The sequence below is a fragment of the Mobula birostris genome, chromosome 7, assembly GCF_030028105.1.
Source record: "Mobula birostris isolate sMobBir1 chromosome 7, sMobBir1.hap1, whole genome shotgun sequence".
NCBI lineage: Eukaryota > Metazoa > Chordata > Chondrichthyes > Myliobatiformes > Myliobatidae > Mobula > Mobula birostris.
Window position 1 is genome coordinate 50128174 of NC_092376.1, and position 15022 is coordinate 50143195.

General features: G+C 40.8%; 1 protein-coding gene across 2 annotated transcripts in view; it reads right to left on the reverse strand.

The window, feature by feature from the left end:
- LOC140200184 (cullin-5) overlaps positions 1 to 15022 on the reverse strand; it is a 79993-nt gene that overhangs the window by 40654 nt on the left and 24317 nt on the right. For both annotated transcript variants that reach the window (XM_072263111.1, XM_072263112.1), the window contains exons 6-9: positions 8703 to 8848; positions 8198 to 8278; positions 5801 to 5894; positions 3908 to 4038 (exon numbers count right to left, since the gene is read on the reverse strand). In XM_072263111.1, the coding sequence (XP_072119212.1) occupies positions 3908 to 4038; positions 5801 to 5894; positions 8198 to 8278; positions 8703 to 8848 (452 nt within the window). The remainder of the gene's footprint in view (positions 1 to 3907; positions 4039 to 5800; positions 5895 to 8197; positions 8279 to 8702; positions 8849 to 15022) is intronic.

Consider the following 15022-nt stretch of genomic DNA (forward strand, 5'->3'; position numbering starts at 1 on the left):
ATGTGGTTGAGGGCAGCGTTGATGGTGGAGGAAGGGAAGCCCCATTCTTTGAAAAAGGAGGACATCTCCTTTGTTCTAGAATGAAAAGCCTTATCCTGAGAGCAGATGTGGCGGAGATGGATGAATTGAGAGAAGGGGATGGCATTTTTACAAGTAACAGAATGGGAAGAGGTATAGTCCAGGTAGCTGTGAGAGTCAGTGGGTTTATAACAGACATCAGTAGATAAGCTGTCTCCAGAGACAGAGACATGGAGAACAGGGAGGGAAGTGTTAGAAATGGACCAGGTAAATTTGAGACAGGATGGAAGTTGGAGGCAAAACGGATGAATTTGGCAAGTTCTGCGTGAGTACAGGAAGCAGCACCAATGCAGTCGTCAATGTAGCATAAGAAAAGTGGGGGATGGACACCAGTGTCGGTTTGGAACATAGATTGTTTCACACAGCTAACAAAAAGGCAGGCATAGCTGGGGCCCATGCAAGTGCCAATGGCTATACATTCTGTTTGAAGGAAGTGGGAAGAGTCAAAGTAGAAATTATTAAGAGTGAGGACACGTTCTGCGAGATGGAGGAGAGTGGTGGTGGAGAGGAATTGGTTGGGTCTGGAGTTCCAACCAATTTGAGGCCTTCCTGGTGGGAAATGGAAGCTCTGGCGGTCTCACTTGACTACAGCTGCCCCAGGCTATCAATGTCGGGTTGCTGTCTTTAACTCTTGCCTTACCAAAACTTCAACAAAAGTGAGAAGGGGTAAGTTCAAAGGTATTATTTTAATGAACAGAGTGAATGGTGCATTTTCAGCTCTCCTTCAGCTTCTATACACAAAACATCCACTGATCTTCGAAATCAGAATATTAATAAAAAATGATTTTGCCAGCTTTGTTATCAAGACAGATCTTTAAAATGACTAACTGAATAAGTCTGTCAGTACATTTCACAAGTTCCTGCAGTGGCAAGTGAAATTGGTTGTTTCATTTTAAGACAAATTTTGAAGGATGTAATGGTTTTCATAACCAAAATGCTTGGAAAAAGGAGAGTACATTAGAAGACCAGCTTGTTGAAAACACTACACCAGGTTCCACTGATTTACTCTGCATAAATTTGAGGCAATCTATATATCTGCTAACCATCTCCTAACAAGCAACAACACTGGCGATCTAACCCAGTTAAGCAAGGGTCTCGATTTCAAACTGTTTTCAGTTTGCACTTTCCTTGGAAACTGTTGGCTATTTTTTTTTAAATATCTTGAGGATATCCACACTGTTTTAATTTTGAAAAGCTGAAATATTGGAAATTTGAAATACAACATAGAAAACTTACAGCACAATACAGTCCCTTCAGCCCACAAAGTTGTGCCGAACATGACCCTACCTTAAAATTACTAGGGTTACCCATAGCCCTCTCTGCGTAAAAAACTTACCCCTGACATCTCCTCTGTACCTGCTTCCAAGCAGCTTAAGCCTGTGCCCTCTTGTGGTAGCCATTTCAGCCCTGGGAAAAAGCCTCTATCAACATGATCAATACCTCTCATCATCTTATACACCTCTATCAGGTCACCCCTCATCCTCCATCGCTCCAAGGAGAAAAGGCTGAGTTCACTCAACCTCTTTTCATAAGGCATGCTCCCCAATCCAGGCAACATCTTTGTAAATCTTCTTTGCATCTTTTCTATGGCTTCCACATCCTTCCTGTAGTGAGGCGAGCAGAACTGAGCACAGTACTCCAAGTGGGGTCTGACCAGGATCCTATATAGCTGCAACATTATCTCTCAGCTCCTAAATTCAATTCCACGATTGATGAAAGTCAATACACCGTATTTACCTGCGCAGCTGCTTTGAGCGTCCTATGGACTTGGACCCCAAGATCCCTCTGATCCTCCACACTGGCCAAGAGTCTTACCATTAATACTATATTCTGCCATCATAATTGACCTACCAAAATGAACCACTTCACACTTATCTGGGTTGAACTCCATTTGCCACTTCTCAGCCCAGTTTTGCATCCTATCAATGTCCTGCGGTAACCTCTGACAGCCCTCCACACTATCCACAACACCCCCAACCTTTGTGCCATCAGCAAACTTATTAACCCATCCCTCCACTTCCTCATCCAGGTCATTCATAAAAATCACGAAGAGTAAGGGTCCCAGAACAGATCCCTGAGGCCTGAGGCACACTGACCTCCATGCAGAATATGACCCGTCTACAACCACTCTTTACCTTCTGTGGGCAAGCCAATTCTGGATCCACAAAGCAAGGTCCCCTTGCATCCCATGCCTCCATTTTCTCCATAAGTTTTGCATGGGGTACCTTATCAAATGCCTTGCTGAAATACATATACACTACATCTACTGCTCTACCTTCATCAATGTGTCTAGTCACATCCTCAAAAAACTCAATCAGTCTTGTAAGGTACAATCTGCCTTTGACAAAGCCATGCTGATTATTCCTAATCATATAATACCTCTCCAAATGTTCATAAATCCTGCCTCTCAGGATCTTCTCCATCAACTTACCAACCACTGAAGTACAACTCACTGGTCTATAATTTCCTGGGTTATCTCTACTCCCTTTCTTGAATAAGGGAACAACACCTGCGACCCTCCAATCCTCCGGAACCTCTCCCGTCCCCGTTGCTGATGCAAAGATCATCACCAGAGACTCAGCAATCTCCTCCCTCGCCTCCCACAGTAGCCTGGGGTACATCTCATCCAGTCCCGGCAACTTATCCAACTTGATGCTTTCCAAAAGATCCAGCACATCCTCTTTCTTAATATCTACATGCTCAAGCTTTTCAGTCTGCTGCAAGTAGTAGTCACTACAATCACCAAGATCCTTTCCCATAGTGAATACTGAAGTAAAGTATTCATCAAGTACCCCTGCTATTTCCTCCGGTTCCATACACACTTTCCCACTGTCACACTTGATAGGTCCTATTCTTTCATGTCTTATCCTCTTACTCTTCACATACTTGTAGAATGCCTTGGGGTTTTCCTTAATCCTGCCCGCCAAGGCCTTCTCATGGCCCCTTCTGGCTCTCCTAATATCCTTCTTAAGCTCCTTCCTGTCAGTCTTACAATCTTCTAGATCTCTAACATTACCTAGCTCTCTGAACCTTTTGCAAGCTTTTCTTTTCTTCTTGACGAGATTTACTACAGCCTTTGTACACCACGGTTCCTGTACCCTACCATAACTTCCCCATCTCATTGGAACATACCTATGCAGAACTCCACACAAATATCCCCTGAACATTTGCCACATTTCTTCCGTACCTTTCCCTGAGAACATCTGTTCCCAATTTAAGCTTCCAAATTCCTGCCTGATAGCCTCATAATTCCCCTTACCCCAATTAAACGCTTTTCTAACTAGTCTGTTCCTCTCTCTCTCCAATGCTATTGTAAAGGAGATAGAATTATGATCACTATAAATAGAAATAGAAAATGCTGTAAACACTCAAATATTAACTGTTTCTCTTTTTAAAGATGCTATCTGACATGCTGAATACTCCCAACATTTTTAGTTACTCCAATTCAGACCACAGTGTTTCTTTTAAAAATTGTTCCACTATTGATGACTTTGGCCAAGATCCAAAACTGTACATCTTTTTGTCTGTTTACACACCTTTCTTTCTACCTTTAAGATTCACTTGAAAACTTGTCATCCGCTTTGTATCTCAGATGGTGGTTTCAAATTTAGTTTAGTGACTTTCATGAGATCATCTGGAATGTTCTTGCTACATGAAAAAGCTGCTTTAAATAGCAGTAATTCTGAAAACATGACTCTATATTCCATCTCATTAAGCGCAATTGCATAAAATTTGGATAAAGGTCAATAAAAACATGATAAACATTGAGATTAGTTACAATAAGCAATAAATTGAGTCAGAAAAATAATGGTTGCTTTTACATACTTACAGTAGTTATCGTCTCTGCAGCTGCTACCATATCTGCTAAGCCTGCACTAATAATGTGCTCTTCCAAATCTTTTAACATTGGTTCAATCCCATTTGGAACTTTATCCATCAATGTAAACATCAAGTGTAGTTCTAGAGATTAAAACTAAGATGTTACATCTAATCCAACACAGCAGACACCAACGCAAGTTAAAATAAGTTCAACTCTTTGTGACTGTAACATCCTGAGAAAGGTTTCATTACTAATGTAATGGTTGTTCTGTAGCAGCAGTGATGTCTAGAGATAATAGGAGCTTTGGAGTGACTTTTTTCTTGCTGTGTGCCTGCAACCGAGGTGACCTGGGTCTTTTGTTCAGCGGAAGATGAAGAGAGAAGGTGCTAGAAAGGAGTGGACATGGAGTGGGGCCGGGAGTTGATGAAGCCCGGGGAGATCGATGGTGGACAACAGGAAGGGAAGCCATGAGCTCCAACTTGTGCATATTAGACTGTTTCATTAAAATAGGCCCTACTCTTTTTGTTTTACTTTACTAACCCTTTAGTAAAAATTAATTATAAAGCTAAATCGTTTAATTGTATATGGTGTACTGCCTGTTATTTTGTGGTACTGATTTGTAACGGGGGAACACATCACGCAGCATCCATACAAACAAGAGGTTTTGCACCTCAGATTTCACATGTTTGGCGGGGCCAAAGACTGTTTTTCCTAGACTAACACCGCCAGCTGAACCTAAGGGTTACACCATTAAAAGGCAAATTTGTTTTAAGTATTAATTCTAAAATCAAAAATGCATAGACATTCTATGACCATTTATGAATGAAAGCAACCACTTAGTAAAGCACAGAATATTGTCTCATTTAGCTATTTGACTCAATATTTGGTATACATATTTGCAAGCCAGGAACCTAATGACTGCCATAACATTCCAGCAAACACGCTTTATAGTTTTATGAAAAATTCCATATGCAGACCCAGTGATAATTCACTACTTAATTCAAGAATAGACACAATATAATCCAGAATAAATTTACTACTGCAAATAGTTCTGTAATTAGGTCAATGAATCAGAAATATTTTCAACTGATCTTATTTTCAACATGAACCTTAAGGATAGCCATATTATCAAAAAGTGAGTGCAGATGTACTTCAGTACTTAGAAATGACACTGAAGGACAGAAATGCAAAATTTCACATGGGTTAGTATTCAGAATGAAAAGAAATGATATTTTCAGTGGGTTAAGAAAGTATTTTCTTCATGTGTGACAAATGGATTCTGACACATATGCAAGATATGGTTATACAATTTTGGTTGGGTCATGATGGTGACTGATGTAACTTGTTTAGCAGTCTTACTGAAGCATTTCATAACCTAATCAATAAGTTTTGGTTTGGAAGTTTGAATTTCCTCTGTACTCTAATACCCATACCCAATGTAAAAGACTAATCTATTTTGGCAATTTATAAATTAAATTCTTAGAGAATTCTAATTCAGAAATGAAAGAATAGTGAACACCAAATATGATTTTACCAAAAAAGATGAATAGCCACTGAGAAGCAAGCTGGAACACAGAAAATAAATGAACACAAAATAGATAGGATCCCATAAATTGCACTTTCCAAAAGAAAACCTACAAAATGTGCCGCAGCCCAGACAATCCAGAGGTATGAAAGTAGGAAGATTTGACAATAAAGCACGTTAGAATTGTCCATGTAAAAATTACATAACAATTCACCCAAAGGATTGTGCATAGTGTTCAAATTGAATTCGAGGGACCTCAGTATCACCTGCAAGCCATCAGAAATTTCCATCAAGAAGACAAAGTGTAATTTGAAACTAATTGCTTTATTGGTACAAATGATAAACTTAATCAAATAAAAAGTTACAATTGTACTTACTGTCTGTCTCATTACGTTTGATCATGCCTGGGCATTCAGCTAGGATTGTCTCTTTAAATGAAGTCACCAGAGCATTAACACAACACTCCATAAGCTGAAATGAAACACTTGTAATTAACAGAGTCCTTTCCAATAGTGTATCATTCTCATTAGAATCAGGGCTAAGTTAATCAGTGGTATTTATTTACTTACTTGGGCACAGAATAGGCCCTTCCAGCTGCATCACCCAGCAAGCCCCAACAGTCGCCAATTTAACCCCAACTTAATCAAGAGACAATTTACAATGACTAATTAACTCATTAACCAATACGGGTTTGGACCGTGGGAGGAAAACGGAGCACTCGGAGAAACCCCACGCATTTCACTGGGAGGACGTACAGACTCCTTACACAGGATGCAAAGTCTGAGCTGTAACAGTGTTGTGCAGGTTGTCAAAGGAGGAAAATTCAACAAGCTCGATTTGCTGAAAATTAGAATAATTAAAGTTGATTTGAATGAGGCACAATGTCCTAAGGGGTCTTGATTGGATGGACTTGATAGAAAAGATGTTTCCTCATGGGAAAATCTAAAACTAGGAGTGACCCATTTTAACAGATAAGGTGAATTTCTTTTACTCTGAGGGTTGCAAGTCTTTGAAAGTTTTTAAGACAGGTAAATTGGATGCAAAAGGTTACTGAGGATACTTCAGTTTACAGTTAGATTAGCCTTGATTTTATTGAATGGTGGAGCAGGTTTGAGGAGATGGGCAGCCTCCCCCGCTCTCCAAATTCACTTACTTGTAATCTGCCTCAACTCTGTCAGGATTACTCTCTAAATATGAGCAGGATTGCTCTGGAGTTATTAGTGAAAGTTGGTGTAATTCCAGTTTAGTAAACATTACTAAAAACAATTTTAACATTTTCTTTTTAAATATAGTCAAATAAAGTCACCCAAACTAAATACAAGCTAAGCTGGAATTTGGAATGTCAAATTGACTATTGGTGTCCAAATAGGCTTTATTATCCATCCATTTCAACAGGCAATCTGAGTTAAACCATCATTCAGTACACCAGCCTTTATTAACTGAGAGAGCTGAATGATGTAAATCTCATTAATCCCACATATTCTGATCAACAAAGTCTCTAAATCCTAGAGCAACAAAACAATAACTTTTCGTAATCAGAACACTAAGAGATACAAAGAGCACATATACAATTTCTTAATCCTGTTTTTCTTCCTTCTCCTCTTAAGATCACAAATGAAATACAATTCAACGTTCACATATTAACTTTGTATCCTCTATTCCCCTTATCACCTAAATTGTTTGCCTGCCTAAGAGCAGCACAGTAGTGTAGTGGTCAGTACAACACTTTAGAGTACAGATGACCCAGGTTCATTTCTCACCACTGCATGTAAAGAGTTTGTACGTCCTCCCCATGACTGCTTGGGTTTCCTCATGGTGCTCAGGTTTCCTCCCACAGCCCAAAGATGAAAGGTTAATTGGTCATTGTAAATTGTCCTGTGATTAGGCTAGGATTAAATGGGGGATTGCTGGGCAGAGCCTATTCCATGCTGGATCTCAATAAGTAAAAAAACATACCCATCCATAAATCATCAAAGCCCTGCAGGGCAAGAATTCCAAAATTTCTCGATGTTCCAAACAAAGAATAATCTCATTTTAGATCTAAAACTTATCCCCAATAAGAACAACAATATCTCAGCATTCACTTTGTAAAGTACAGAAATGTACAGGCCATAATGAGATATCAGTCTTTAAAGTCCAGAGAATAGACACATATGCTACGCGGTCTCTATCCAGGGGACAGCCCAGTCATACCAGAGATCAAGATTAACCATAAAATCATAAACTAAAGAAGCACAATTAGATCATACAGCCCATTAAGTCTGCTCCACCATTCCATCGTGGTTGATTTATGCAATGTCTTCAATGTAACCATTCCATGGAAAGCACATTCTTCTTTTATTAAGAAGACAAAAATCTGTACACAGAACAGCAACTGTAGCTTCACCAAAAAAGTGCAGAAATTTTCCCTTACTCTTCCTTCCTACCATCAAGCCTGGCATGCCCATTTAGCAGTAAGGATGTACACAGCTGGTTCTCCAGTTTAGGGAAACATGTCATATGACCATAATGCAAGACAAAGGAATGTGACCCAGATAATTTATCTCATCCTTTGAAAAAATAATTGTATTATGCTTTGTATTTCCTCAAGTAATCAATTTTAAGTGGGTGTTTACAATGTGGTTTGAAACCAATGCAATGGCAGAAACCTGGGAGCACAAAAAAGAATAGCAAAAGAGAATAAGCAGAATAAGCAAAAAGATTTCTTCCCCCAACCTCTACGTACATCCCCTGGAAAAAGATGTAAATTATGAACCTGCATGAGAAAAACTTACAGCCTGAACAGAGTTGCATTCTCGTCTGGTTTCTAAATACCGAAGTGCCCTTTTTTCCTCTTCTTTCAATTTAGCATCAGCCTGTAAAAGGGATTTTACTTGTATTTATTTGAAATAGAGCAATTAAGTTTCCCTTCTGCATCTCAGGATGCCAAATCTACAGCAGGTTCAATTTCATTGACCTTTGAATATCTAACTTGAGCGATAATTCTGCATTTGCAGAGCTTATCATAATATCTGCAAGCGTATTACAACTATGAGAAAATTAAAAGCCAAGTTCACATATCTACAATATTTATTACTAAACAATGTTCATGAGGAGGAACACTTGAAAGGATTTTCAAGCAAGTCAAATTCAGTTCCAGTTCTGGAACTGCAGCTCAGATCAACTGCATTACATTAACCAAACAGAAATAACTACATTGTTTTTAAATCATCATTCACTCGAACGATGCCATTTACATATTAATACATTATACTTTATATTTTACTGTATCTAACTTACATATTTCATGTAATTTTGTACACCATTCTGTTGTAAATAAGATGGGGCCTGTGTCCTGTAGAATCTTTCAGTTGAATCTAAATATGCCTTTTCAAAATTATCACGATAAATTTGAAGCTTGTCTTCTGGATTTGAACACAGGTTGACTGCAATTGAAGAAAAACAAAACCTGGTGAGGGAAAAATGTTACACACAAAAAAAAATATCACTTTTGAAAACCAGTATCAGTTAAGTTAGTAACACCTGCTATAAATGAAGGAAAAATCAAATTAAAAAGTGCAGAACATTTCCTGATTTTTCTTTTCTCTTTATCATGAACAAATTTATAACTTGTAAAGGAACCTGGGTCTCAGAATTTGCAGTTGCTTAAAAGTTCTTCAACTTCAGCCTTCAAACCCAGTTATAACTAATGTCTGGTAGTTAAAACCCTTCTTACACGTAATTTTTTCTTTGTGTTTAAGTGCATGTTGCCTCAATGCTCAACTCCACAATTGGGAAAAACAGTCATAGACCACTGCAGCATAGATGGCCCTAGTCCATGCCACATTGCTATTCTGCCTAGTTCCAACAATCAACACCCTTTCCATGTCCCTATCCAAACTTCTCAAGTGCTGCAACTGAACCTGCGTCCACCACTTCCGCTATCAGCTCATTTCATACTCACACCAAGTGAAATTGCTCTTCAGATTCCCATGAAATTTTTCACCTTTCATCCTTAACTGATGACCTCTACTTCTAGTCTCACCCAGCCTCAGTGGAAAAGGCCTGTGTGCATTTACGCAATCTATATCTTCATCCTTCCATGCTCCAGGTCCTCAGGTCCTGGTGACATCCTTGTAAACGTCTCTATTTTACAGTTTTATTAATATCTTTCTTGTAGGTAGATGACCAGAACTGGACAATCCTCCAACTATGGCACCACCAATGTCTTCTATAACTTTAATGTCTCAATTTGCTGATCCAGTTTACCACATCCAAGTTATTAACATAGATAATTCACATTAAATTTATTACATGCATATTGAAATGTACAGTGAAATGCATAATTTGTGTTAACAACACAACCTAACGATGTGATGGAGGCAGCCTGCAACTGTCACCACACATTCCAGCACCAACATCGCACTGCCATGATGCTTTGCAAAATAACAGTAGACAAATAAGAACACAAGCAACAAAATAACAACAGCCAAACAAGCCCTGTTTCCTCCTTCCACCTGTATACCCACATACTTAAGCAGTCCTCCAAACCTAGAACAGGCCATCTTCAGCCTCTAGCAGACTCAGATTTGGCTTGACTTCTCCAGCAGACTCTCAGAGACCCGTGGAATGAGGTTTCCACAGACTTCCAAACAACAATGGACCCAGCACCAATCCCTGCAGCACCCCACTAATCACAGGCCTTCAATCAGAGGCAACCATCTGCTACCATTCTCTAGCTTCTCCCACTGAACCAATGTTGAATCCAACTTACTACTTCATCTTGAATGCCAAGCGACTGAATCTTCTGGAACAGCCTCCATGCAGCACCTTGTCAAAGGCCTTGATGGAGTCCAGGTAGACAATATCTACTGTCTTTCCCTCATCAACTTTCCTGGTAACCTCCTTGTAGTTCTCAAAATTTGTTAGACATGATCTACCACACACAAAGCCATGTTGACTATCTATAATCGGACCCTATCTATCCACATAATTATATATCTTGTCCCTTATAATAATGTACTCATCACTGACATCATGCTCACCAGCCTACAATTTCCCAGACCTTTAGCTATCCTCCAGTCCTCCAGCATCTCACCCATGGTTAAGGATGCTTTAAGTACCTCTACCAGGCCCCCTGCAATTTCTGCACTAGCCTTGCACAAGGCCCTGGGGACTTATCCACCTGAATTTGCCTTAAGACAGCAAAACAGCTCCTCTTCTGTAATCTGAATACAGTCCATGACATCACTACTTTTTGCCTCAGTTATATAGACTCTGTGCCCACCTCCCAAGTAAATACAGATTGCAAAAAATATAGTTAAGATCTCCCTCACAGTGAACTTCAATTTTGTCCCTTGCTATCTTTTTGCTCTTAATGTTGCCATACTCTTAAAGTATCCCTTAGGATTCTCCTTCACTTTGTCCGCCAGAGCAACCTCATACCTTCTTTTGGCCCTCCTGTTTTTCCTTCTCTTGCATTTCTTACACTTGTTTGTTCTTTGCTGCCAAAACCTACCACTCATCTCCTTCTTCCAAACCAGGGCCTCAATATCCCTCAAAAACCAGGTTTCCTAAACCCGCTGGCTTTGCCTTTTATCTTAACAGAAACATACTGTTCAAACTCTGTACTTTCAATAGTTCTCTTTTGAAGGTTTCTCACTTACCAAGCATCCCTTTGCCAGAAAAATATCTGTCCCAGTTCAAACCTGCCAGATACTTTCTGATATCAAAATCGGCTTTTCTTCAATTTAGAATGTCAACCCAAGGACAAGTCGTTAATTATCTTGAAAGTAATGAAATTATGATCACTAGATCCAAAGTCTTCCCCTACATACATTTCTGTCATATTCTCTGTCTCATTCTCTAACAGGAGATCCAGTATCACAAGCTCTGGTCAGAACCTCTATATATTAAGTAAACTTCCCTGAACACATTTGATAAAACTCTATCCCAATCCTTTTACAGTATGGGATTCTAAAATCACCTGTTACCACAACCTTACTTTTCTTGCAACTATCTGCTGTATCTCTACAAACTTTCTTATCCAAATCCAACTGACTATTGGGAGATCTTTAATATAATCCCATTAGCATTGTCATCCCTTTCTTATTCCTGAGTTCCACCCTTATATCCTCAGTAGAGTTCTCTTGCCTGTCCTGTCCAAGCACTGCTATGACATATTCGTTCACGAGTAATGCCAACTCACTCTTTAATGCCTCCTGCTCTATCATGTCCAAATCAACAGAACCCTGGAACATTGAGCTGCCAGTCCTGCTCCTTCTACAACCAAGTCACACGAATAGCTACAATATCATAATTCCACATGCTGATACGTGCTCTAAGCTCGTACCTTACAATATTCCTTGCATTGAAATAGACACAATTCAGAACATTAGTTCCACCTTGTTTAACTTTTCTGTTCCACCAGCTACTCTGGCACTCTGAATCATATCTACCCCATCACAACTCTAGTTTAAACCCCTGAAGCAGCACCAACAAACCTTCCTGCAAGAATATTCGTCCACCACAAGTTCAACTGCAACTCATCTTGTTTGTACAGGTACCGCCTTCCCTGGAAGAGAGCCCAATGAACCTGCACCATCTCCTTTGTCACGTCAACTGTATTATCTCCCTACTTCAAGTCCAGAGAGACCTGAGAGAGAGAGAGCGCATTCGCTAGGGTGCCCAGAACTTTTGCACAATACTGTAAACTGTTTTGTTTAAACCAGTTCTTGCGTGTGTTAATTTTGATTTGATTTGAAGTATATCATTCTCCATTATCTTTATTTGCCCGTGAATATCTGAGAGCCTTTTGTTCATATTGGTAAACATTCAGTATATACAGTACCGTACAAGTCTTAGGCACCCTAGCTGTATACAGTGGCAAGGAAAAGTTTGGGCACCCCGGTCAAAATTTCTGTTACTGTGAATAGCTAAGCAAGTAAAAGAAGACCTGATTTCCAAAAGGCATAAAGTTAAAGATGACAAATTTCTTTAATATTTTAGGAAAACTTTTTTATTTCCATCTTTTACAGTTTCAAAATAACAAAAAAGGAGAAGGGCCCGAAGCAGAAGTTTGGGCACCCTGCATGGTCAGTACTTAGTAACACCCCCTTTGGCAAGTATCACAGCTTGTAAATACTTTCTGTAGCCAGCTAAAAGTCTTTCAATTCTTGTTTGGGGGATTTTCGTCCATTCTTTCTCGCAAAAGGCTTCTAGTTCTGAGAGTTTCTTGGGCCGTCTTACATGCACTGCTCTTTTGAGGTCTATCCACAGATTTTCAATGATGTTTAGGTTGGGGGACCGTGAGGGCCAAGACAAAACCTTCAGCTTGCACCTCTTGAGGTAGTCCATTGTGGATTTTGAGGGGTGTTTAGGTTCATTATCCTGTTGTAGAAGCCTTCCTCTTTTCATCTTCGGCTTTTTTACAGACTGTTTGATGTTGGTTTCCAGAATTTGCTGGTATTTGATTGAATTCGTTCTTCCCTCTACCAGTAAATGTTCCCCGTGTCACTGGCTGCAACACAAGCCCAAAGCATGATCGATCCACCCCCGTGCTTAACAGTTGGAGAGGGGTTCTTTTCATGAAACTCTGCACCTTTTTTTCTCCAAACATAAATTTGCCCATTGCGGCCAAAAAGTTCTATTCAAAAGGTTCAAAGGAACATCTAAACAAGCCTGATGCATTCTGGAAACAAGTCCTGTGGACTGATGAAGTTAAAGTAGAAGAATAGGCGAAAATCCCCTAAACAAGAATTGAAAGACTCTTAGCTGGCTACAAAAAGTGTTTACAAGCTGTGATACTTGCCAAAGGGGGTGTTACTAAGTACTGCCATGCAGGGAGCCCAAACTTTTGCTTCAGGCCCTTTTCCTTTTTTGTTATTTTGAAATTGTAAAAGATGGAAATAAAAAAGTTTTCTTGCTTAAAATATTAAAGAATTGTGTCATCTTTAACTTTATGCCTTTTGGAAATCAGTTCAACTTTTACCTGCTTAGCTATTCACAGTAACAGAAATTTTGACCGGGGTGCCCAAACTTTTACACAAAATAATCTGCAGATGCTGGTGTCAAAGCAACACTCACAACACACTGGAGGAACTCAGCAGGTCGGGTAGCATCCGTGGAAAAGATCGGTCGACGTTACGGGCTGGAACCCTTCGCCAGGACTGTACAGGGGAGCGGCAGAGGCCCTATAAAGAAGGTGGGGGGAGGGTGGGAAGGAGAAGGCTGGTAGGTTACAGGTGAAAAACCAGTAAGGGGAAAGATAAAGGGGTGGCGGAGGGGAGGCAGGGAGGTGATAGGCAGGAAAGGTGAAGAAAGAATAGGGGAAAACACAATGGATAGTAGAAGGAGGCGGAACCATGAGGGAGGTGATAGGCAGCTGAGGGAGGGTGTAGACTGAAATAGGGATAGGGGAAGGGAGGGGGAGGGAATTACCGGAAGCTGGAGAATTCTATGTTCATACCAAGGGGCTGGAGACTACCTAGATGGTATATGAGGTGTTGCTCCTCCAACCTGAGTCTAGCCTCATCATGGCAGTAGAGGAGGCCATGTATGGAGGATGGGGTGAGAGCCAAAGTGCGGGAAATGGAGGAGATGCGGGTCAGGGCATCATTGATGACAGCAGAAGGGAAACCACAATCCTTAAAGAAAGAAGACATTTGAGATGTCCTGGAACGGAAAACCTCATCCTCGGAGCAGATGCGGCGGAGACGGAGGAACTGGGAGTAGGGAGTGGCATTTTTGCATGTGGCGGGATGGGAAGAGGTATAGTTGAGGTAGTAATGAGTCAGTGGGCTTGTAGAAGATGTCAGTGGACAGTCTGTTTCCAGAGATGGAGACCGAGAGATCGAGAAAGAGGAGAGAAGTGTCCGAGATAGACCAAGTGAATTTGAGGGCTGGGTGGAAGTTAGAAGTAAAGTCGATGAAATTGACGAGCTCAGCATGGGTGCAGGAAGCAGCGCCAATGTAGTCGTCAATGTACCGAAGGAAAAGTTGGGGAGCAGTACCAGAATAGGTTTGGAGGACAGACTGTTCTACATAACCAACGAAGAGACAGGCATAGCTAGGGCCCATGCGAGTTCCCATAGCTACACCCTTAGTCTGAAGAAAGTGGGAAGAGCCAAAGGTTATTGAGTGTGAGAACCAGTTCCGCCAACCGGAGGAGGGTAGTGGTGGTGGGGAACAGGTGAGGCCTATTATCCAGAAAGTAGCGGAGGGTTTTGAGGCCTTCTTGATGGGGAATGGAGGTGTATAGGGATTGGACATCCATAGTGAAAATGAAGCGGTTGGGTCCAGGGAACTGGAAGTTATTGAAGAAGTGGAGGGCATGGGATGTATCCCGGATATAGGTGGGGAGGGACTGAACTATGGGTGACAACACTGGACTCCGTCCCTCCCCACGGATCTCCCACCCGGCACTTATCCCTGTAAGTGCAAGTGCTACACCTGTCCCTACACCTCCTCTCTTGCCACCATTCAGGGCCCCAAACAGTCCTTCCAAGTGAGGCAACACTTCACTTGTGAGTCTGTTGGGGTCATCTGTTGCATCCGGTGCTCCCAGTGCGGCCTCTTCAACATCGGTGAAACCCGACGCAGATTGGGGGACGGCTTCGTCG